Here is a 21,570-nt window from a genome sequence, read left to right on the forward strand (position 1 = left end):
CAACGGCATGTGAAAATGCATTTTCGGCATTCGCGGTATTGTGGCGTCATTTTTAAGGTCCATGCTTGGTTGCATGTGCGACGGAGCTTTGTTGACGATACCCTATGAAATGCGCCAAGGTATTTCGAATATCTTGTTTTTGCAACCATTAAATCACGGCAAGAATATCTTATTAAGCAAATTATTTAACAGGCTTATGACCGTCGTCCACTTATATAAGGTAAACCTTTTTATTTAGTAGGTAAATTGAAAGGGTAAGCTGAACAGGTTCGTTGACCAAGCCAGTTGAACCACTTGCTAAGCCGATTACTCAAGCCAATGTCAAAGAGTTGGACGGCCAAGTTGAAAGTTGAACCGGACACATTAACAGGATTGCCAAACAGGAAAATGGTCATGAAAAATTTACAACATTTTACAATTTTACGGGAGTTTGAAGTAATACATTTAATCGCAATAAAGCCATGCCTATATAATTGAAAAGATTGTGTTTTAAATTGGAAAAAAAACATAATGAGGTAACAGAAACTGAATAATTTTATAATTAAAATTGTTAAGACTTAGTTTTGTACGGAAGGAATTCAGAGGTTTCTTTAATATAGTTAAAGAAAAAAATACAAAAAGGCAGATTAAACGTATCATATTTAGCGAGTTACTATAGAAGTGATTTAGAAAAAAGGTCAAGGAATTGTAAGATTATACTATTTAATACCAATACTATTTAAACCAACAAAAAAAGGTAATAAAAAGAGGCTTTTTGTAAGTTAATATTGTAGACAGAAAAGTGTTCGCTTGTTGTCAAACTTTATTTCAACAATAATTTTGAATTCCTTATAACAAATAAGAAGATATAAGGTTTGAAACACAAAAAGGTAGATAACTCAGAAAGCTTGTCATATTTCGATAGTTTAAAATGGAAAAGTGAAGATGAAGCCGCTAGGCTAAAGTGCTAAAAAGAAACGTAATTTATCGGCCTTGTGAGGTATTTTAACAAAGAGCATAAAAAAAGGCATACCAAGTGAGTCGGAACAATTGAAAACTCGCTCAAGTGGCAATTTGAACCAACTTAGCACCGCTGGTAATCTCGTGGCAACCATCTCGCAGCGATTCAGTGATTCAGTGATTCAGTGCAGACCGCAGAGCATCTGGCATTCGATTGCCCCAGCCATCCGCATGGCACTCTTTATAAGGCCTTTGCACGCGAGCCAAGACGAACCAGACGGCGATGGATATCACATCATGTAATACCCGAGAAATGTGTAACGATGGATGAGGCAATAGGCCAGCCAGCAAACAACAACTCGGGGGTTATGATATGCCAGAGCGTCGTGGAAATTGACAATGCTAATGGGGCGGCGGAAATCGGGCATTAGCCCGACGTAATTTGCATAAGAAATCGGCTTGCATTCGGGATGCACAATTAGATGCCCAGACACGTTCCCCAGACGTGGATGCCGAGTTCCCGGGACAGCTTAAGTGGCGGAGCTAGAACCGATCTTGACCAGCAGCTTTAAAATGCAGCCACTTTAGAAACGCCCGATCCGCATTTGTATTGCGATCCGACAAGACGGAGAAAGGCTGCGGAAAACCAAAAAAAAAAAAACCAAAAAAAAAAAAAGAGAAAATAAAATCAAAGAAAAGAAATGATATGCAACGAAATTTCTTCCTGGCCGGTCTGGTCTGGCAAAAACTGCAAAACTGGTCCACCGTGACCCACTAAGCCTCTCCTTACTCTTTGCTCGAAAATCAGCCAACGAATGTTGACTTTAACACTTAGTCTCGCCAGAAGGTGCAGACGGACCCACTCTCTGTATTTTTTTCGAGGCACATAATGCTTCCGTGAGTCACATTCACTGCTTACTTCCGTTAATTGATTTTAAAATACAACGAGAACTCATCGCAGGTATTTTTAGACCATGTGCAAAAACCTTAATTCGCAACTTTCACTTTGTTGAATAAGTTTAATCGAAGGAAGATTCTTGAAAAAAGTATTAAATGCTCATTAACACTGAGATCATTGCGTATTTTTTGTTAAGCTATAGTATTATTATTTTGTAATTTATTTAACAAGGTAATGGTTAAATTCCCCAAGGGTTAAGAGCTGTGGCCCAATGCGTTTTCGGCAACTAAACAAGATCAACAAAAAAGACAACAATAAATTACAGCTAGCACGGCTTCATTGGTTTTGCGGTTGAAATGTTGCAAGAAGAACCGGCAAAGCCACAAAACTTAAAACTTAAACTAAACTTAAAGATGTTCAAGTCGAAGCTTTAAATACTCTTAACAGAAATATAAGTTAATTTTTGTTTGTCTTAAATAAATTAATTAAAGTGACATAAACCATTTCAGCAGAAATATAAAATGCATTTAAATTGTTTCAGAAATTCATTAAATTTAAAAATAAAAAAGAAAAAAAAATAATATAAATCTAGCCACTTTAAGCTTGACATCGGATTATATGCCAAACCAATTCGAATTGAAGCAAACTTTTATTAGAAACAAACAAACGATTCAGAATCGCTTGTGGTCGAAAGTTTAAAATCGTTTTTTTGCATATTATGACTGCCCTTAGCGGTGTAATCAAACAAATTCTTTAAATAACCAGCTATAAAAAATCGTATGCTCCAATTTTCCCTAGATTCGTTTAGAAGAACCTATCAAACACTCATAATCATTGGCTCACCCACTTTTCGCAAAGCTAATAGCACCCCTTTGAAACCAGCATCAAAAATCCGCAAAAAGCGACATAGACCCGCGAATCTATAAAAATGCAAATCAGAAGACGCAAAAAAACAAACACAATAAACGACTCCAGAAACTGGAACGGACTTGTACCAACGGATTGTGATTCAGAGACCTCTACTCTAACTCCAACTCCAACTCCGACTCCGACTAAGACTCCGATTTGGAATCAGATCGAGGGGCCGCGGATAAACGTTACTCGTGCCATTGCCTCTGGGCGGCTAAAGCGTTGGCCAGGCTCTGTGATCTATGGGCCGGCCAGCCCAATTGGTCAAGAAGCAATTTGGGTTAACTGCAGCTGCAACACGCCGGCGATCTGCAAACTCTGGCCAATTAATTGTGCGGAAATCTGCGAGGCGCATCATAAAATACTGTCGCTTTTTCATCTCTCTTTCAGCACCAGACTTTGATGGCAAGTTGCTTCTCTGGAGTGGGATGGATAGTGCTGATGTACGCGTATAAGTTGCACCTGCACAATAAACAAAGCAAAAGTGCACAAAATAAATTTTAAATAAAAACAAATAAAAAAGATTTCCAGTAAAGATGGGCTTATCGATAATATAATATTCTTCTTCAAAATTTAAAAGGATTATAATTTCCATAATTATGCTATAAACTTTTAAATAAATGTTTGTGCATGCAAGTACAAAAATTGATAAAATTCTTGATGAATTTTTTTTTTTTTGTTAAAAAATTTTTACAAAATGTTTAAAAAAAGCATAAATTATATGAAACGCCTTATTACGTTTTTTACATTTTCTTTTTTTTTTTTTTTGCAGTTTTTTTTAAAATGTACTTCATCTTTTTTTTTATTTTGAAGAATTTGGTTTGTGCAATATATAAACTTAACCTGTCTGTTATTTTCAAACTATAGTTATTTCGTTAATTATTGCTTGTTACTTGCTTTTATATTAGAAAGGGGACAATTAATAAATATTCATACTTAAATTGACTTGTGTTTTGATGGCGAAATATGAAAATTGATGTAACTTTGGTATGCCAATATGTAGTTAGACCTGATCTGTTTGTTTTTTATTTTTTTTCGCTGTGCAGGTGCTGGCCGGAGGCATTCTTGCGTGCAAACCTTGACCATGAAACACGCTCCGCGATGAGATGACGTGCCCATAAAAGTGGCCGGCAACAATGCCAAACATTTTCCTGGCAATTAAGAGCCACAGAAAATTAGTAAGAAATTGAAATTGCTCAACTGCCGGGCCGGCCGGCTGGCCGGCCACGTTTGCGATCACGTTTAAGTCGGTGGTGGAATATGGACGATGGTCAATGGCATTCGCCTTCGCCTTCGTTGTGCAAGCCAACTTGTGCGACAGTTACATCTATATATGCACCGCCAACTGGTTTGCCGGCCAAAAAAAAAAAATAATAAAAAAAAAACATACGAATATAAATAAAAAATGATAAACAAAGCAAAAACACCGTTTTGGACCGGCCTCCAAGGCACGCCACTCAAAATGGAGCCATTGCCTATCTGTCAATTAGCAACATGACAGTGCGATGAACTTGTTCCGCTTAAATTGTTGATAAAAGCCCACTGTTTATGATTTGTCAATGCCCACTGGCCACATGCGACACATTAAATTGTGGTAAGCGCACGGCATTGGCCATTAACCCATTTTCCGAGCCGGGTTCTGAAGAATGTTTTTAAAGTACATGCAAGGTATACTTTGAATTTTTGCTATCAACTTTTCCTCAGTTGCAGAGTCATGCTGTTAATGAAATTATCTGGCAATAATTAATTACTACTTAATAGCTAAATTCATGCGCTAACCGGTTGAATTCAATTAGTTCAATGGCTGGCATCATTTAATTAGTACCTTTATTTAATAATTCACTACACTTGACTTTTCATGCAGCCCATAATTAACACGTTTATTTAAAAACAATTTTATTTCCGCCATGCAATTTGTGTTAGGGAAATGTGTATTATTGTTTGCCAGTAATTGCAGCATAATTAAAGACATGCAAATATTTAACTCCTTGATTTAAAACTTAGTTAATGCAAATTCAAGAGGTTAAAACAGATTTGTGTATATATTTGCCAATACATATAGTTTTTAGCTTAGAAATTCTGGGAAAATGGCAATATCTAATCGTTGTGGCCCTATAAATAAACTAGCTTTCGTTCTCAAAATATATTTTATATGTATATCTTTCGATATCAGCATAATCTGTTCTCACAGAGTGTCTTCTTATCAATAGTCCAGAAGTTCAGTGGGTTAAACTGAGATTTCAGATTACAGTGACATATAAGACCATGAGATGCTATGATATTCGAGGAGAGCAGCTGCTCTTCAAATGCTAAGAGAAATGGGAGAGGAAGAACTATTTGTATAATATATATATATGGGGAATACTATATATTCGTGTGGATGTGACAGATGTGCGAGATTGTTTATGTAGAGCGGCGCAGTGAGATGGGCAAGTCGAAAAGAGCAGTTGTGTTTGGTTTGCGAGGCTGCCAAGAGCGAAAACAAAGCGCGGACGATGAATAAAATATTTGGAATTCTATTGTGTGCCCTGTGCTGCCTGCTGTGCGTTTGGCCCACGGCCGGAAATGGACAATCCGTGGAAAAGGTCACTGAGGCGACCCCCGAATCAAATCCTGCTCCTGCTCCACCAGGCAAACTCCTGTTGGCCATCCACTACGAGGCCCTATGCCCAGACAGCATGTACTTCATACGTCGACGACTTTACGATGCTATGCAGAACAACAGCTGGTGGCCCGTCACCGATCTTAAGCTATATCCCTTCGGCAAGGCGTCGGTGAGTCTGCTAAACAATAATATTTATAAATAAAAGTATTAACTCCTAATTTCGTTTCAACTTATTCTTAGATCAATTTAAAAACCATTTGTATTTACTTAGTATACAGACTTAGATGCAAACAAACCATAAAACTGGAACCGTTGAACTGAAAAATTATGAAAGAAATACGTATTTATATTATATTTATATGATCATAATTAGACTTTGTTGTCTAATTTAAAATTTGCAATAATTTGGTTAATCTTTTTTTGTTTTAAATTAATATTTGCTAAATTTCCTACCACTCCTTTGTGCCTAAAAATGTTGTGTTTCAGTGATATTTTCCCGAACAATATAAGTAATTTAATTACATTAAAAGTTGAAAAAAAAACTATTCTAGAACAGACAACCGAATATTTTAGAAAACTTTGCAAATTAACTTTCAACTTAATAACATTTCTAGACTAACATATGAAAAATTCTATTTCTCTATAGGATAAACATCAAGTTTAATTAAAATTAGTTTATAGGGTTGCAAGAGTCAAATTTAAATAATTTAAATATTTTTTTTTGATACTTAGAGTATATGTTCAATGCTCAGATTATTTAACCTTATTAAAACCTTGTATTTTCCAGTTCTACAACAACACATCCAAAGGTGAAGTGGAGGTTTTCTGCCAGCACGGCGCAGAGGAGTGCGAACTGAATGCCGTCCACGCCTGCATTATTGAGTCCTTCGATGTTCGAAGGGCCTTCAATTTGGTCTTCTGCATGCTGAGATCCTACTCAAATGAGTTGGACAATTGTGCCAGGAGCATGCGTTTGGATGTGAGCAAGGTCAGGGAATGCAAAAGTTCGCGCAAGACCGCCGACATTCTTTCGCCCTACGGCAGGAAAACCCTCGAACTGGGCCTCTCCTTTGTGCCCAGCATTGTGTTCGAGAATGTGAGTAGCATCACTCCAGTCCACATATTCACCGGAATCCAATCATTAATTTATAATTTAATTTTCAGGACTTTGATCCCTACGGACAGAGAAGCATTCGCCAAAACTTTGAGAAGCACTTCTGTAAACAGTATTTGAAGAAGTTCAACATTACACTGCCCACTTGTGGCGCACTTTTATGAATGCAATATGATGAGTAATGTTTTTTAATGCGCCAAAACCAATAAACAATAATTACACTCCACCGGTCAGTTGGCCGTTTGGCTGAATCAGATTAGCTAAATAGAAATTTAAATAGATCAGCTTATCAGTAACGTTTTTGTATAAAGATCCTAATCGGGAACAGCTTTCTGGTCGGCTAATAAAAAGATTAAGTGCCTCTGGACTGTGTGCTGTTCCCCGTAATCAGTTGTGGTTTTTGTGGGCTTTGTTTTGGGCTCAGCATGAATCTGCGAGGAAATGTTCGCTGGCAGCAGGGGCGCCGACCACAGGGGACCAGAAAAAAAAGGGGGAAGCGTTTTCATAGAGGAAGCAAGACGTTAATAGATTCCTCAGTTCCTCATTTCGCTTTATTTTTATTTACCTTAATTAATAGTCAAACGGAATCGGCTAATGTCCCCTATACCCATTAAATTAAAAAACAAATAATAGGGAAATATTTGCATTTCAGCTTGCATTTGATTATTAAATTAAACAAGAATATTTACCGAAGAAAAGATTAAATATAGCTCTACACAGAAAAATGTAGATAACATAATAAAAGCTAAGCAAATCATATGTGTCATTGATATAACATTTTAATTAACTGGCATTAATACATAAATAAATGTTTATTGTGTCAAATTATTATGTTATTTAACAATATGAAAAGTTTTATTAAATTTAAAGCATTTAATTTATTAAATAAATAAATAAAAAAAAATGAACACTTACTAAGAATTAAGCATCAAATTTCTACAAAGCTGTATTGTTTTTAATGGATATTCAACGTTATCAATTTTAGTTTAATAATTTCTTTTTCTGTAGTGCTTATTTATAAATGTCTTTCAGATAATATCATTCTAAGAATCATGTTTCTAAGGCAATTCTAATTCACTTTACGGTGAAAATTCAAACCCCCCTTTGCTTTTTCGCGGCTACGCCACTGTCCGCTTTAAAATTGACGAAAAGCAGCGACAAAGCTGGGAATAACAAATCCAGACTTTATTTCAGTGCCGAGCGGTCACTGGCGTTGAACGGCCGAAGAATTCAAGATCAGCTCGGAATTAAACTAAAACTGCCATGAGGACGATTGCATTTGTGTGCCTGCTGATGGGACTGGTGGGCGTGGCCACGCCAAGGGTAAGTTTCCCATTTGACACCGAATTTGCGACGATCATTGAATATGACTTTGCAGCGTCATAGTGGACCGCAGACTGACAAACTGCCAATTACCCTGTACTATGAGGCATTGTGTCCCTATTGCATGGAGTTCGTCACTACCCAACTGAGTCCTTCGATGGTGCGACTAGATCGACTGCCATACACCAACCTTAAACTGATTCCCTATGGAAATGCTGAAGTAAGTTTAAAATTCTTTAAGTTCTTAAATATTAGTGAAAAATTAAAGAGAGTAGCAGATTAAATATTTTTCCCAGTTAACTAAAATTTTAAAAATTAAGGGAAAAAAAATTGCGTACTAGCACAAGTTTGATAAACATAAATTTTACATATAATGTTTTTATTTTCTTATTAAAGCTTAAATGGATTTAAACATATAAAACAAACATAATAATAACCATTTAACAAACATAATTAAGCAAATGATTCCCTCGTAGAATAAGCTAGGAATTATTTACATTTCTTCAATATTTCTTGATAATCTTATATAATGTACAATAGCTTGCATGTAACATGTATATTTATAATTCGGAGAAATATGTACAAATTACCATTTCATTTTAAAAATGTGAAAGGTGTCAGATATATATTAACATTTTCTTTCTTTCTTCAAACTACATTTAAATAGTCATTGAAGTAAGTCAATTAATTACATTTCAGATATGTAAAAAACCAAAATTATAGTTGTAAATTTTATAGGTGAACAAACTAGCTGCCAATTCGCAAACTCTTCAATTAAACGGTAATAAAAACAGGTTCACTGTGGGTTTTATTAGGATCCATCCAACGTAATCACCATTTAAGCCGCATTTAAACCGCACCTAATCCTCCCCAGACCGACGACGCCGGAAAAGTGGCCTGCCAGCATGGAGTCCAGGAATGTGAGTTGAACGCCTGGCACGCCTGCATATTGGAACATCATAGCATGGCCGAGTCCCTGAAGCTGATTGCCTGCATGATGAGGGGCAAGAAGAACAGGCTGGACAAGTGCTCCGATCGCTACCAAATCGACGTGGCCGAAGTCAAGAACTGCAAAGCATCGCGTCAGGTAGACGACATACTGAAAAAGTACGGCGAAGAAACGTCCAAGGTGTCGTTTCTGGGAGTGCCAGCTATAGCATTGGATAACGTAAGTAAAAGCAATGAGACAGTAAAGAAATGTACATCGAACCTTCTCGATTTCCAGATTTATGATGCCAACCTGTCAGCGAATTTAACTGAAGATTTTGATCACTTTTTTTGCGCCGCGTATCAGAAAAAGTTTCAAAAGAAGCTCAACGACTGCGAGTAAATATATCGTCCATTTTATATCGTTCCTTGAAATATAAAAATAAATAAATAAAGAATGTTGAAACAACTTTATTTTTTAACAAATTCGAATATTACTTCTTTTATGTATTTATTTATTTACAAAATCCGAGTGCCTTACTTTTATGCATCTACTTTTATCTTAAAAGAAAGAAATGTCTTGGAATTAAAAACAAATTAAATGTGCAAACCGCTCCACCTTAACTAAATCTATACTATTAAATATTTTGAGTACTCACTCACCGATCTTCCTCCAACTTAAATTTTCAGTTTTGAAATTTAAATTTCGAGCCCAAATGTGGCGCCATCTAGGTCTCTATTTTTAAGTCAACTAAGTTGCCACTAAGTTTAAGCCTTGCCAGATATTTAGGTCTTGAAAATAAGAGAGCAAGCTTGCCAGACTCACAACCAGCGTAACCAGTTTCAGAAAAAAAAGTGCCACTTGGTTTGGGGCTGCCACCTGGTTCAGGGGTGGCGAACTAATTTTCCAGACTTGCCAGACGGGCAACAATCGATAACTTAGTATTTTTGTGGAAACATCTCTATCTTGAAATAATTTTTTTTTTAACAAAACTTTTATTCTTATTTGTTTCTATTTTCCTGTTTAAAAATTGAAACTTGTCCATTTAAATCTTTTCATTTGGCGTTTGCGAGCATAGTTTATATCCCCATTGCAGTTGAAATTTGGGCTTTTCCAAATTTATATGTACGTGCTGTGAATGTCATAGGCGTTCAGCAGAACAAACTTGAACACTGATTATTGATCCATAAATGATCAGTGATCATGTTGTTCTGCTGAATACGGCCTTTGATGACACTGATGGTGAATTGAAAACATCGATGACGCCGGTGTTGGCATCGATGTTTGTCCACCTCAAAACAACAGCATAACAAAAGGGTGCCACCTAGTTCAGGGCTGGCGAACAAATTCGACAGACTTGCCAGACTAGTTGTCTCTTTTTGGCAGCCCTAGAATTCGCAACACGCGACAAAACCATTTTCCACAATTATTTGTTAATTGCTGGTTAATCGCTGAATTCAGACCGGATATCAGACTGCAGATAGTGCAACAGGAAAACGCGCGAGATGAGCGAGACCATAAACACCGCGGCGCAGTTCCCGACTTTCGAGAAGCCGACCGTGCAGTTTAACGAGAAGGGATGGGGTCCCTGCGAACTGCCGGACACCTTCAAGGATGTCCCCTACCAGCCCTTCAGCAAGAACGATCGTCTGGGCAAGATCTGCGACTGGACGAGCACCTCGAACAACGACAAGAAGTACCAGAGTGAGTAGTCACCCAATCCCGGCCAGCCCCCCACTTTCCGCCGAAAGTGAGGTTATGTAGCTGTGTCGTGGCAGGTAACACAGTGAAACAAGGAAAATGTTACTGCGTTTTGCATTTGATAAACTGAATGTACTCATCAAAACTAGTAAAACATCTTTTTGGGTGTCCATAGGCTAAGCAGGCCGTTGGAAAGTATAGCCACATAAAGATTTGGAGTATGTCTTAAGCTCTGTTGGGGAGTACCTAGATTCCTATAACTAGGTACGGGCCTAGGTAAAAAGTACAACGACTTAATGATATAAGTATTTTTACTACCAAGTTCGGTTTTTTCTTATAAAGTAAATAAGAATGCATATCAAGTAAGATATAAACTCGCTTAAGCAGATATACTTTTTACATTACCAAGGTAAACAAGTGTGTTTATACCTTCAACTTACTTAGTATTTATTTTTATTTATTTACCTCTGCTGAGCTTGTTATTAAAATTTTTCCTATTCATTTTGATTTTGAATGTGCTTAATATTCCTAAATTATTTTTTTATTATTTACGCTAATTCCCAAATATTTCCATAATCTGATAATTTGTCCTGTGCCTATAAAAACTTTATCCAGTAAAAAATTAATATAATTAACAGGTGATTTGTATTTTTTGTACCTTCTACCTTACCGAAATATTTAACATATTGTGTACCTTTCGCTTAACCTAGGTATTTGTTCTCACGAATACCTTTTTCCTTAACGGCCCTGACAATGTTGTACCTTAAGTAAAAGGTGCAAGCATTTTTTTTTTCAAAACAGAGAATCAGAATCAGTATCAGCATATAATAAGAAGGTATTTTGCCGACACATTTTAACACTGGGTGCACTTTTTGTCCATACCCACATTAAAGCTAAATATATCGCCTTTAAATCAAAACGAACGATGAGTACTTTCAGAATCCGAAGGCAATACGGTTGCACTTTAAAGTTCAAAAAATGTTGCACATTGTAATCACTTGGTGTTTTTGCATTACCTTCCCCTCAGATAAGTACGCCTCCAGCTTTGGCACGGGCAACCAGTACTCGTACTACCATGAGGAGGACGAGACCACCTTCCACCTGGTGGACACGGCCCGTGTCCAGAAGCCGCCGCACCAGCGCGGTCGTTTCAGGAACATGAGGAACTCGCGCTCCGGACGCGGAAGGAATGCCCGCGGTGGTCTGAACACCCACGGCATGACCACGCTGAGTGGCAAGAACGTGAAGGCCCGGGATCCGCGTCATGGTCGCGGCATGGGCAAGAAGTTCGGACACCGCGGTCCGCCACCCAAGATGCGCGAATCCTCGGTGGCCGTGCGCGCCGACTGGGCCTCCATCGAGGAGATGGACTTCCCCAGGCTGATCAAGCTGTCGCTGCCCAACATCAAGGAGGGCGTCGATATCGCCACCTGCGGCACGCTGGAGTACTACGACAAAACCTACGACCGCATCAACGTGAAGAACGAGAAGCCGCTGCAAAAGATCGACCGCATCGTGCACACGGTGACCACCACAGACGATCCCGTCATCCGGCGACTCTCGAAGACCGTCGGCAACGTCTTCGCCACGGACGCCATCCTGGCCACCATCATGTGCTCCACGCGATCCAACTACTCCTGGGACATTGTCATCGAGAAAGTCGGTATGTTTCATATCCACTTGAAGAGGAAGAGAACAAATGACTGAAGATGACAGCTAAAAAAGCGAAATACTTAAGTAAACATTCATCACACAGACTTTGGGGCTTAGTTACGGCTACATCGGGGAAAGTATATTCGAGAAAATCGATAGGTTTAATGAAAAGCATAAAAGGGGTAGAACGATTAGGATAAATGTGTTGTCATCTTCAACATACTTAACATTATCAGTACGTATGTAGATGTGGCAGAGCAAAGTTTTAGTTATAGCTAACTAATCAAATATTTTTATGGACTGTAAACTATATTTATTAAATTAACGCGTTGGTAGTTGTTAATAACTCTAGAGCAATGTGTAATTAAATTGCATGGGGAATATCATATTTAATATTAAACAATTACTGGGAACTGTAAATTGAGAAAACAAAACAGAGTTTTAGTAACCATTTTAGTATAAGATAATTAAATTTTTATAAGACTATAAAAGTTGTCATTAAAATGTTTATAATTTAGATTAGAATCGAAACACACTGAATGTGGAAGAATCGTAGCTTTAAATAAACATTAATTATTGAGCATCGCCATCAACAAATATAGAAAACCTATCCCAAGAAGAAACCGAACTCCAATAATATCATCTCCTTTTCGCAGGCGACAAGATCTTCATGGACAAGCGGGACCACACCGAGTTCGACCTGCTGACCGTGAACGAGAGCAGCGTGGAACCCCCAACCGACGACGACAGCTCGTGCAACTCGCCCCGCAACTTGGCCATCGAGGCCACCTTCATCAACCACAACTTCAGCCAGCAGGTGTTGAAGACTGGCGACCAGGAGGCCAAGTACAAGTTCGAGGAGCCCAACCCGTTCATAAGCGAAGACGAGGATATCCAAGTGGCCAGCGTGGGCTACCGCTACAAGAAGTGGGAGCTGGGAAGCGATATTGTGAGTAGTCGTTCTGTCAAATAAGTAGTTGTCAAGTTATTATACTATGCTGAGTAAGCAGCCTAATTCTTAATTTTTGTTTGATAAATAAATCCTCTGAACAGTCAAAGCAAATAGATATCGTAGAACTTGCTGCTTTTAAAAGGCCATTTTAAAAATGTATTCTAAACAGTCAAACAAAAAAGATATCGTATAACTTGCTGTTTTTACAAGGCCATTTTTTATATTTTTTAAGCTGATTATAATTATCACGAACGCCGAAAATGAATGATGCAATACAAACTCATTCAAAATAATGTTATAAGCATGAATAAGGGATTATTTTGAGCGTCAATCACAAATTGCTGCTGTTTCTATTCTTTCACTTGTATAAAATTTTTTATTTTGTTATTTTAAAATAGCACATAGGTTTGTAACGCAAGGAAGGAGATAATTTATTATTTTGGACTGCAAGGGTATTGAACATAGCTTTCGTACTCATTGTTGTCAGCTGTTTTAAATGAGTCAATGGAATCTTAGCTCATGACAGAGCTGCTATTCGTTGCTGACCATGACCTATGATTCCAGAGTCATACACAATCAGATCTTATTTTAAACTCAACTTCTGTAGGGCTCCAATATGTGAAGACGATTTCGAATTTTCTCGAACTTTCCTTAATCGAAGTATCTTTACTTTATTTTGAAAGCACAGTGTTAGTTAGTCTTTATGGTTGACTAATAGTAGTTTATTACTTTTTAAAAACTCATGAAACTAAAGTAACTAACCAACAACACTGCGTTTGTCTTTTAGGTTCTGGTGGCGCGTTGCGAGCACGATGGTGTCCTGCAGACGCCAAGCGGTGAGCCGCAGTTCATGTCCATCAAGGCGCTCAACGAGTGGGACTCAAAGCTGGCCAACGGAGTGGAGTGGCGGCAAAAGCTGGACACGCAGCGCGGAGCCGTGCTGGCCAATGAGCTGAGGAACAACGCCTGCAAGCTGGCCAAGTGGACCGTACAGGCGGTGCTGGCTGGTTCCGATCAGCTGAAGCTGGGCTACGTTTCCCGGATCAACCCGAGGGACCACTCGCGCCATGTCATACTCGGCACACAGCAGTTCAAGCCGCACGAGTTCGCCACCCAGATCAACCTGAGCATGGACAACGCCTGGGGCGTCCTGCGGTGCATCATCGATCTGGTGATGAAGCAGAAGGACGGCAAATATCTGATCATGAAGGACCCCAACAAGCCGATCATCCGTCTGTACGACATCCCAGACAACACATTCGACTCCGATGACTCGGACGATGGCGAGGGCGACGACGAAGGGTTCCAGCAGGTCTACAACTACGCGCACAACAAGATTTAGACGCCACGCCCCCCTCTCCAGCATCCCTTCCAGCGTCCCTTTTGGACTTGAGCCACAACCCGCTAATCATAACCACAACTGATGTCCTCTCAAAGAAACCGCCCAGTTCTAGGGCTTAACTTACGCATTTGTATTCGAGTTAAATTTATCCGTTTCCTAGTAAAGCACAGAGGGCGAAAAAATAACTTGTACTTTACTACGTAGTTATCGGGTCACAAATTCCATAGGAAGGGTGATAAGATTGACTTCTGTTACATGAGTCAAGGCCCCCCGAATTGTGTTTATATCATGCTGGCAGACTTTAGAGAAAGCTTAGTCTTATTTGAAATACTAGTGCTTCAACATGTTCTTCGGACAGTACATTTATATTCCGTTTGTGCTCCAGGGTTGTCTCCTGACACATTTGGCTGAGTCAGGTAATGAGCAATAAGGTTATTTGGAATTTCAAGTCTTAGGGCTACAGTATTTGATACACCCTTGTGTGTGATTGTACATATAAATAAATAAAGTGGATATATTTTTAGACCCATCAATGGGACAGTCAATCTAGCCATGTCAGTCTGTCTGTTCCTCCGCAAACTAGTCTCTTAGTTTTAAAGCTATCTTGATGATTAAATAATTAAAAAAAATATAGCTTACATATTGATACCCTTGCAGGGTATTATAATTTCAGTCAGAAGTTTGCAACGCAGTGAAGGAGACACCTCCGACCCTATAAGGTATATATATTCTTGATCAGCATCACTAGGAGAGTCGATCTAGCCATGTCCGTCTGTCCGTCCGTTTCTACGCAAACTAGTCTTAGTTTTAAAGCTATCTGCATGAAACTTTCCCAAAAGTTGTCTTTCTATTGCAGGTAGTATACAAGTCGGAACGAGCCGGATCGGACGACTATAGCATATAGCTTCCATAGGAACAATCTTACAGCTGCCATAGGAACTATCGAATAATTAAGCTGCAAATCATCATAGCTTCAATGTTTTTAAACATACACGCAAGTAAATCATAATTTTAACGTTTTCAAGAGTATTTAGTTTTTGAAATAGCTGCAAGGGTATATGAACTTCGGCTAGCCGAAGTTTGTTTCCTTTCTTGTTTTCAAGTGATTTAAATATACTTAAAGATAAAAGTTTACTCTTTCAGAATTAAATTTTTTTTTCACTTTTAAAATCGGAATATAGTTGTTTGGAGAGTAATTTATATTTTGTAATAGCTGAAAGGGTATATTAACTTTGGCTTCTCTTCTTGATTTACATGAAATTCATTTTAATCCCTAGCTAGGCCTTGGACTTGCGTCGAACTGTCCCGTTGCCCCAAATTAAATAATATTTTCAATGACATGACGGCCCAGGCCAAGTATATTGCGGCAAGAATGTGCCATTATAACCCTAGTAATATAAATATGGAGTTATCAGACAGATTTTACGTCTGGTGCCCGTTGGGTGACGACCTGAGAGGTAACATTTTGCCAGATAGCAGGACCTGCGGGCAAGCCAAGGGCACTTTGAGAATAATGAGTGGCAAAGAGGCGGACCTCAACGGCTTTCCGTGGATCGCCCTAATTTTATACCGGAATCAAAGAACTTGGAAGCCGGACCCCACTACCATCTGCGCAGGATCTCTGATCAACAGCCGCTACGTTCTGACCGCAGCCCACTGCTTGAAAGGCAGAGAAGTATTGGAAAAAGACTCGATGGTCAACAGTGTTCGCCTGGGCGAGCATAACACCGCCACCAATCCCGACTGCGTAACACTAGGGAATGGAAAAAGGATATGCGCCAGCCGGCATCTGGAAGTCGACGTGGAGGAGCAAATCGTGCATGAGGATTACGTTAATGACGGAAAAAACATTAATGACATCGCCTTGCTGCGACTCGCATTCCCAGTACGGTAAGTGGCTTCTAACTCAATTCATGTCATGCTTTTACGTTCCGACATAGTTTTTACAAATTATGAATTATCCATAAAATATTTTGGAGGGAATTTTAATATAAAGGGGTTTCGAGGAACTACAAAAAACAGAAAATCAACTAAAAAAAAGTTGTGCTGTCGCCCCTCATCTTTAAATGTTTGTTATTGTTGTTTTTCTTGTCCAAATGATTGCCATGATTGAGTATTTTATTAGATTAGATATAGTTATATAGTTAAAAACAAAAGAAATCTGTATAATTTTGCTGTTTATTTCATTGCAATCAACCATTTTCTGAAATGAGGACTAATTTCGCCCGGTCAAAATAATAGTAGTGCTACTTCCAATTTGAAAAGTAATGAGAAAACTTAAATATATTTCAATAATTTATTTGGATTGACTTATGGCGATTTTTGTCTATTGTAAGCTTTGGTACAATGGTGCACAACTAGAAATTAATTGTAATTTACCGTATCGTACCCAGAAATATTCAAAACCAATGACCGTTTAAATGAAATATCATATTATGTGCAGGTACGATACGAAATGTGAGCCAATAACTAAACTTTTGGGAAAAACCATAATATATATATATATATATAGATAGATTGATTCGCCTGGTGATGCTGAAATTCTTTATAGGTCGCAAATGTAAACATAGTAAACTATTGACTGAAATTATAATACTTTCTGCTATTTAATGTTAATATTAATATTAATTAATATATGTATTAATTTACTTACCCAAACGTATTCCTTCAGCTATACAGAAGCAATCCAACCAATCTGTGTTCTGCCCGGCCCTGACTACTTAAATCACTACTTTGTTAATCATTGGAAACAACAATTTAAAATTGCCGGCTGGGGCACTTCGCACAAGCAAGGCTCACATGCATTGATGCAGGGCAACATAAATGGAAGTAATCCAATTGTATGCCAAAAAAACTACAGAACGTTTTCATTCCGACCAGAGTCTCAGATTTGTGCAGGTGGCCAGGACGGAACGGACACTTGTAAAGGCGACTCCGGCGGTCCTCTGATGGCCACAATCGGAAGGAGTGTCAATGAATTCGTATATTTAGCCGGCATTACTTCCTATGGAGGTCTTACTTGTGGAATGTATCCAGCTGTATACACAAGAACTGAGAAATTTATCGGATGGATACAGCGCAATCTAAGGACTTGAGTGGTGATTTTAAATTTAAAACTTTATTATTGTGCCAAAAATTTATTACATCACTTAAAGCTAATAGTAAAGATGAGAAAACGTTATATACCCTGTTAATAACAAAACAAATTCCACATATGTATGTATATACCCATACAAAAACGAAAAGTTTAAATATAATAAGCGTTGCGCTAAAAGTAAAGTATTAAAATCTAAGTACCTATATTATTAATTACTCAAAACTGGAGATTCTAAAATTGCTGTCTGTTGTGTTATTTTTTAGTTATATAAAAATACATTTTCATTGAGATGGTTAATTTATATTTTTTGTTAAATAAAAGACACTCCTTTTCCATCACAAATCACAAATGTTTTCTTCTTTAGTTAAATAAAAAACATATCAAATTAAAAAAAAATTTTTTTTATTTCACTTCATTACTCATTCGAATTGTAAAGGCATCCGAAATATATATGCGTATACCCTAAGCGACTGAACTGCCAACAAACATAAAATATTATATCGTTGAGCAGTAGTGATTAAAACTTTGATGGAGGAACATCATTTTAACGGACCTAAGGTTTTTATATACAATTTGCTTCACTTTTCATTACTTTTTTTTTACACATTGGATATTTAATCTCTTAACTTCGGAGTGAAAATCCCTTACAGATGTTTTCGATAAGAAACACTCCGTGGTGCACCAGTCATTGTCCGCAAATTGTTTAAAAAGTGTAATTTAAAACCAGGACCTCTAAGTCTATTTTGATTCGAGTTCGAATTCAGTGAAGAACACCATAGTTAATTTAAAGTAAAATCCTTTGAAAAATATTGCAAGCCACTTCTCAACTATGACCACATAATCGGGATCGTTTTTGTTTGTGGGAACAGCTACTGTGTGGTCCCAGGGTGTTGATTTGTTAACAAAATAGTCGTCAAATGTTGTTGCGTTAATGTGATGACTCCTTTGAGTGATGTACCCTATGAGTGTATACAGGTATAAAGTCACCTCCAACCGAATACTTGAGAGACTTCGAGGAGTACTATACTCCCGAGAAATCAAAATCGAAGATATATATATATATTGAAGATCTTCAATATTGGAAAGGTGGCAGATACGCAGTCTTAACGTGTTCTTGTCATTTTTTTCCTTCATTTCGCTTGCAAGTTCAATCCAAGAATACCAAAAGTTATTTGCCTATCGCTGCTTTCTCATAGGCGGAAACGGTTTTCGTCGATCTGAGTAATGTCAACAGCCCAGTTTTGAATTTGAATAATCATATTTTGGGTCTTCAATACCCCGCCCAAGGCTTTGTTTTCTTAAAGCTGCTCCCAGATGTATTTCGCGAACTCTTTTGTCGCCTGATTCATATAGTCAGAAGGGATTGACATTACAAAAAAATTGTGTTTGGATTGAAAAATTAAATCAGAATATGTGGAGGGTGGTTCAAAAAAAATCTTTACTGTCTCCTTTAAATTGCTAGATTTTGGTTTGCAATAAATTAATATTATTTTATGCTTTCCGCGTTGCGCAATGGTTTCAAGGTTTTCGTCAAAATTAATTTTACGAGACGTCATGTCAGTTAGAACAAATTTGTTGTTTAAATTCAACAGTACATATCAGTGATATACTTTAATTAAAAGAAGAATTATTTGAATAAAACTATCCATTTATCGGATCAATAATAGATCCCGACAAGCTTTTTAAAAAAAATCTTTTTTTTCCAGTTCTGGCCTTTTTGACCAACTACTCATACATACAACGGCTAAAAAGAGCAAATAAAAGATTTACGTCAATTTACGGGCTATATTAAACCTTTGTGGTTCAACATGTTCTTTGGACTCAAAGTGTATATTTCGATCCTGCTCCAGTCCTTTCTTCTGGCACATTCGTGTAGACATGGTAACTAGTCCCATTGATATTCCAAGATCGATCAAAATACGTTCTCCCTTGGCTTTATCTATTACTTGGCTTACATTTTATCTGTTACTTAATTAGATCTCTATCCAGCACCATGTAAATCGAATGAGAAATGTGTAAGTCTTGGTATGTGTTCCGATTTATATAACTTTTATAGAACCAATGGAAATTTGCACAATGTGATCAAAACGCTAAATAGAAAGAGCTGTGGCATCGATAGAGGACATACTTCCTTAGATAAGAACATAGAAGTCTGCTGCCCGAAAACACGTAATCACCACCCAATATATCCAGCTGAATGTTCAGATTGTAAATGGGACGAGAAGTGCGTCACACAAGATGAGTGCCACAGTATTCACAACATTCACGAATCCCTTAAGCAGAATGAAATATATTGGCCCAACAATCGGAATTTTGGTTTCGTCTGCTGCCCACAGCCTGGTGACAAGCTGCCAAATAGGGAGTTTTGCGGACAAAGAAAAGCAAATTTGAGAATCTTGAATGGCATAGATACGGAGCCTAATGAGTTCCCCTGGATGACATTGTTGATGTACCAGAATTCCACAAACCTTGTCCACTTATGTGGGGGCTCCCTGATCAACAACCGCTACGTCCTGACCGCGGCTCATTGTGTAGACAAAAACGATTTGCCATTTAACTTTTTGCTGAGGAGTGTGCGGCTTGGCGAGCATAACACCTCCACCAATCCGGACTGCATCATACAACCGAATGGAAAAATAATATGCGCTCCTCTGCATCTGGAGGTCGACGTGGAGAACATCTTTGTGCACCCCACATACAGGGGGTGGAGAAACGGAAACGACATTGCCTTGCTGCGACTGGAAGTGCCAGTACGGTGAGTAATGATCTTGACCAAATAAAATATGTTATTATTGAATATTCGTACTCATTTAGCTATACTCTTCAAATACAACCCATTTGTGTTCCACCAAACTTTTTCAACTTGAAAAACTTGAATCTGACAATTGCCGGCTGGGGCCATACGAATAACGAAAAGGATCAACAAGTGAAGTGTTGATGTACAACACCATTAGGACCAGCAATATAGAAAAATGCATGACCAAAGAAACCAAGTTTAATTACAGATCGCAAATTTGTGCAGGGGGCCAGAATGGAAGGGACACATGCCAGGGCGATTCTGGTGGTCCTCTAATGGCCTCTAATGGACGGGGCTACCAAGAAAACATATACGTGGTTGGCATCGTTTCGTATGGATGGAAAAAATGCGGAATGGTCAATGTTCCATCTATTTACACAAAAACTGGAAAATTTTTCGCATGGATAAAGGCGAATTTGAAACCTTAACATACATACATATGTGGGATATCTTATTCAAAGCAAAAACTCACATATATGTATAATCTTGTTTATCTTGTGTTTAATTTGACATTAATATTATTTTAAAAGTGCTTAAAGTAAAATTAACAAACCTAGAACAAACAATAGTTTTATTATTATCAACACATGTGAATATATTTTATTATTTTATTTAAATAAATAATGATGAGTAATTGGGCTTACTTAACAGAATTACAAACAACCATATTTACGTTAAGGGAAAATATCGATCAAAATTAAAGTACCCATTCTAGATAGCTAGAAAGTTCTTTAAATGCAAAATTCACAGAGCGTCCTAAACAGGCACATCAATGACTTCAACCATTTTCAGTCAAGTTAGGTAAATATATTTATATAAATAAATTGGTAATTTAGAAACACTTAATCCGGACTAAATCCAAAAGGTTTCCGTATAACTTTTACAAAGTTATGTCATATATTCAAAAAAATTTTTTTTGTCTTAACAAATTACTATTTTTTGTGTACACTTTTTTGGCTTTCATCGTTTTAAATTGGGTCGTAGCGATAATCAACTATTTTTTATTTGAATACTGGTTACTTATGCAAAAGTAGAATACTTATGTACAGGGTTGCCCATATTCGACGGACCCATGTTTTTTTTTTTAAAAATCAAAGAAAAAAAAAATTTGGCGGTTGGCAATCTTAATCATTTAATTTGTTCCAAGTAGATTTGTTTACATAAATTTTGCCCTTTTTGCAGCATTTTCCATCGTTTTCGCCAACATTTCGGCCGGAATAGCGGCTATTTCTTCACGAATGTTGTCCTTGAGCTCTTCTAGGGTGCTTGGCTTGTTAACGTAAACCTTTGACTTCAAATATCCCCGCAAGAA

The 21,570-nt window shown here is 37.7% G+C and overlaps 5 protein-coding genes across 9 annotated transcripts; all 5 read left to right on the forward strand.

Annotated features, from left to right (window-relative positions):
- Window positions 1-5,155: 5,155 nt before the first annotated feature.
- Window positions 5,156-6,691, forward strand: LOC128256924 (GILT-like protein 3). Its single transcript, XM_052987651.1, has 3 exons — window positions 5,156-5,520; window positions 6,139-6,447; window positions 6,516-6,691. The coding sequence occupies exons 1-3, from the start codon at window positions 5,242-5,244 to the stop codon at window positions 6,627-6,629; spliced, it is 702 nt and encodes a 233-aa protein (XP_052843611.1). The 5' UTR covers window positions 5,156-5,241; the 3' UTR covers window positions 6,630-6,691.
- A 938-nt stretch (window positions 6,692-7,629) lies between these two features.
- On the forward strand, window positions 7,630-9,173 carry LOC128257493 (GILT-like protein 2). Of its 3 annotated transcripts, none has more exons than XM_052988538.1 (4): window positions 7,630-7,788; window positions 7,844-8,008; window positions 8,663-8,960; window positions 9,014-9,173. In XM_052988538.1, exons 1-4 carry the CDS (start codon window positions 7,729-7,731, stop codon window positions 9,019-9,021), a joined length of 531 nt encoding a protein of 176 aa, XP_052844498.1. In that variant the 5' UTR covers window positions 7,630-7,728; the 3' UTR covers window positions 9,022-9,173. The 3 variants fall into 3 exon arrangements, with proteins under 3 accessions (XP_052844498.1, XP_052844490.1, XP_052844506.1); XM_052988530.1 differs by having other exon boundaries at window positions 8,663-8,956; XM_052988546.1 differs by lacking the exons at window positions 8,663-8,960; window positions 9,014-9,173 and adding an exon at window positions 8,527-8,653.
- An 885-nt stretch (window positions 9,174-10,058) lies between these two features.
- On the forward strand, window positions 10,059-14,549 carry LOC128262805 (eukaryotic translation initiation factor 3 subunit D-1). Its single transcript, XM_052997329.1, has 4 exons — window positions 10,059-10,420; window positions 11,445-12,080; window positions 12,727-13,019; window positions 13,810-14,549. The coding sequence occupies exons 1-4, from the start codon at window positions 10,222-10,224 to the stop codon at window positions 14,362-14,364; spliced, it is 1,683 nt and encodes a 560-aa protein (XP_052853289.1). The 5' UTR covers window positions 10,059-10,221; the 3' UTR covers window positions 14,365-14,549.
- A 109-nt stretch (window positions 14,550-14,658) lies between these two features.
- On the forward strand, window positions 14,659-17,781 carry LOC128262811 (spaetzle-processing enzyme-like). Of its 2 annotated transcripts, none has more exons than XM_052997343.1 (3): window positions 14,659-14,780; window positions 15,642-16,254; window positions 17,036-17,781. In XM_052997343.1, exons 1-3 carry the CDS (start codon window positions 14,708-14,710, stop codon window positions 17,457-17,459), a joined length of 1,110 nt encoding a protein of 369 aa, XP_052853303.1. In that variant the 5' UTR covers window positions 14,659-14,707; the 3' UTR covers window positions 17,460-17,781. The 2 variants fall into 2 exon arrangements, with proteins under 2 accessions (XP_052853303.1, XP_052853311.1); XM_052997351.1 differs by having other exon boundaries at window positions 14,661-14,780; window positions 15,646-16,254.
- A 189-nt stretch (window positions 17,782-17,970) lies between these two features.
- Window positions 17,971-20,525, forward strand: LOC128255343 (spaetzle-processing enzyme-like). Of its 2 annotated transcripts, none has more exons than XM_052984888.1 (4): window positions 17,971-18,019; window positions 19,168-19,342; window positions 19,439-20,216; window positions 20,276-20,525. In XM_052984888.1, exons 2-4 carry the CDS (start codon window positions 19,270-19,272, stop codon window positions 20,397-20,399), a joined length of 975 nt encoding a protein of 324 aa, XP_052840848.1. In that variant the 5' UTR covers window positions 17,971-18,019; window positions 19,168-19,269; the 3' UTR covers window positions 20,400-20,525. The 2 variants fall into 2 exon arrangements, with proteins under 2 accessions (XP_052840848.1, XP_052840857.1); XM_052984897.1 differs by having other exon boundaries at window positions 19,451-20,216.
- The last annotated feature ends 1,045 nt before the right edge of the window (window positions 20,526-21,570 follow it).

Source organism: Drosophila gunungcola, chromosome 3R (genome assembly GCF_025200985.1).
Source record: "Drosophila gunungcola strain Sukarami chromosome 3R, Dgunungcola_SK_2, whole genome shotgun sequence".
NCBI lineage: Eukaryota > Metazoa > Arthropoda > Insecta > Diptera > Drosophilidae > Drosophila > Drosophila gunungcola.

Excerpts from the sequence above, each read along its gene's own strand:
- LOC128257493 (XM_052988530.1), top strand. The coding sequence starts at position 7,729 with ATGAGGACGATTGCATTTGTGTGCCTGCTGATGGGACTGGTGGGCGTG. Across the intron at positions 7,789-7,843 it reads TGGGCGTGGCCACGCCAAGG|CGTCATAGTGGACCGCAGAC; the intron begins GTAAGTTTCCCA and ends ATGACTTTGCAG. Across the intron at positions 8,009-8,662 it reads TTCCCTATGGAAATGCTGAA|ACCGACGACGCCGGAAAAGT; the intron begins GTAAGTTTAAAA and ends AATCCTCCCCAG.
- LOC128262805 (XM_052997329.1), top strand. The coding sequence starts at position 10,222 with ATGAGCGAGACCATAAACACCGCGGCGCAGTTCCCGACTTTCGAGAAG. Across the intron at positions 10,421-11,444 it reads CAACGACAAGAAGTACCAGA|ATAAGTACGCCTCCAGCTTT; the intron begins GTGAGTAGTCAC and ends CCTTCCCCTCAG. Across the intron at positions 13,020-13,809 it reads GGGAGCTGGGAAGCGATATT|GTTCTGGTGGCGCGTTGCGA; the intron begins GTGAGTAGTCGT and ends TTTGTCTTTTAG.
- LOC128255343 (XM_052984888.1), top strand. The coding sequence starts at position 19,270 with ATGTTCTTTGGACTCAAAGTGTATATTTCGATCCTGCTCCAGTCCTTT. Across the intron at positions 19,343-19,438 it reads GGCACATTCGTGTAGACATG|ATCTCTATCCAGCACCATGT; the intron begins GTAACTAGTCCC and ends TTACTTAATTAG. Across the intron at positions 20,217-20,275 it reads CGACTGGAAGTGCCAGTACG|CTATACTCTTCAAATACAAC; the intron begins GTGAGTAATGAT and ends GTACTCATTTAG.
- LOC128262811 (XM_052997343.1), top strand. The coding sequence starts at position 14,708 with ATGTTCTTCGGACAGTACATTTATATTCCGTTTGTGCTCCAGGGTTGT. Across the intron at positions 14,781-15,641 it reads GACACATTTGGCTGAGTCAG|CTAGGCCTTGGACTTGCGTC; the intron begins GTAATGAGCAAT and ends TTTAATCCCTAG. Across the intron at positions 16,255-17,035 it reads CGACTCGCATTCCCAGTACG|CTATACAGAAGCAATCCAAC; the intron begins GTAAGTGGCTTC and ends GTATTCCTTCAG.
- LOC128256924 (XM_052987651.1), top strand. The coding sequence starts at position 5,242 with ATGAATAAAATATTTGGAATTCTATTGTGTGCCCTGTGCTGCCTGCTG. Across the intron at positions 5,521-6,138 it reads ATCCCTTCGGCAAGGCGTCG|TTCTACAACAACACATCCAA; the intron begins GTGAGTCTGCTA and ends TGTATTTTCCAG. Across the intron at positions 6,448-6,515 it reads CCAGCATTGTGTTCGAGAAT|GACTTTGATCCCTACGGACA; the intron begins GTGAGTAGCATC and ends TTTAATTTTCAG.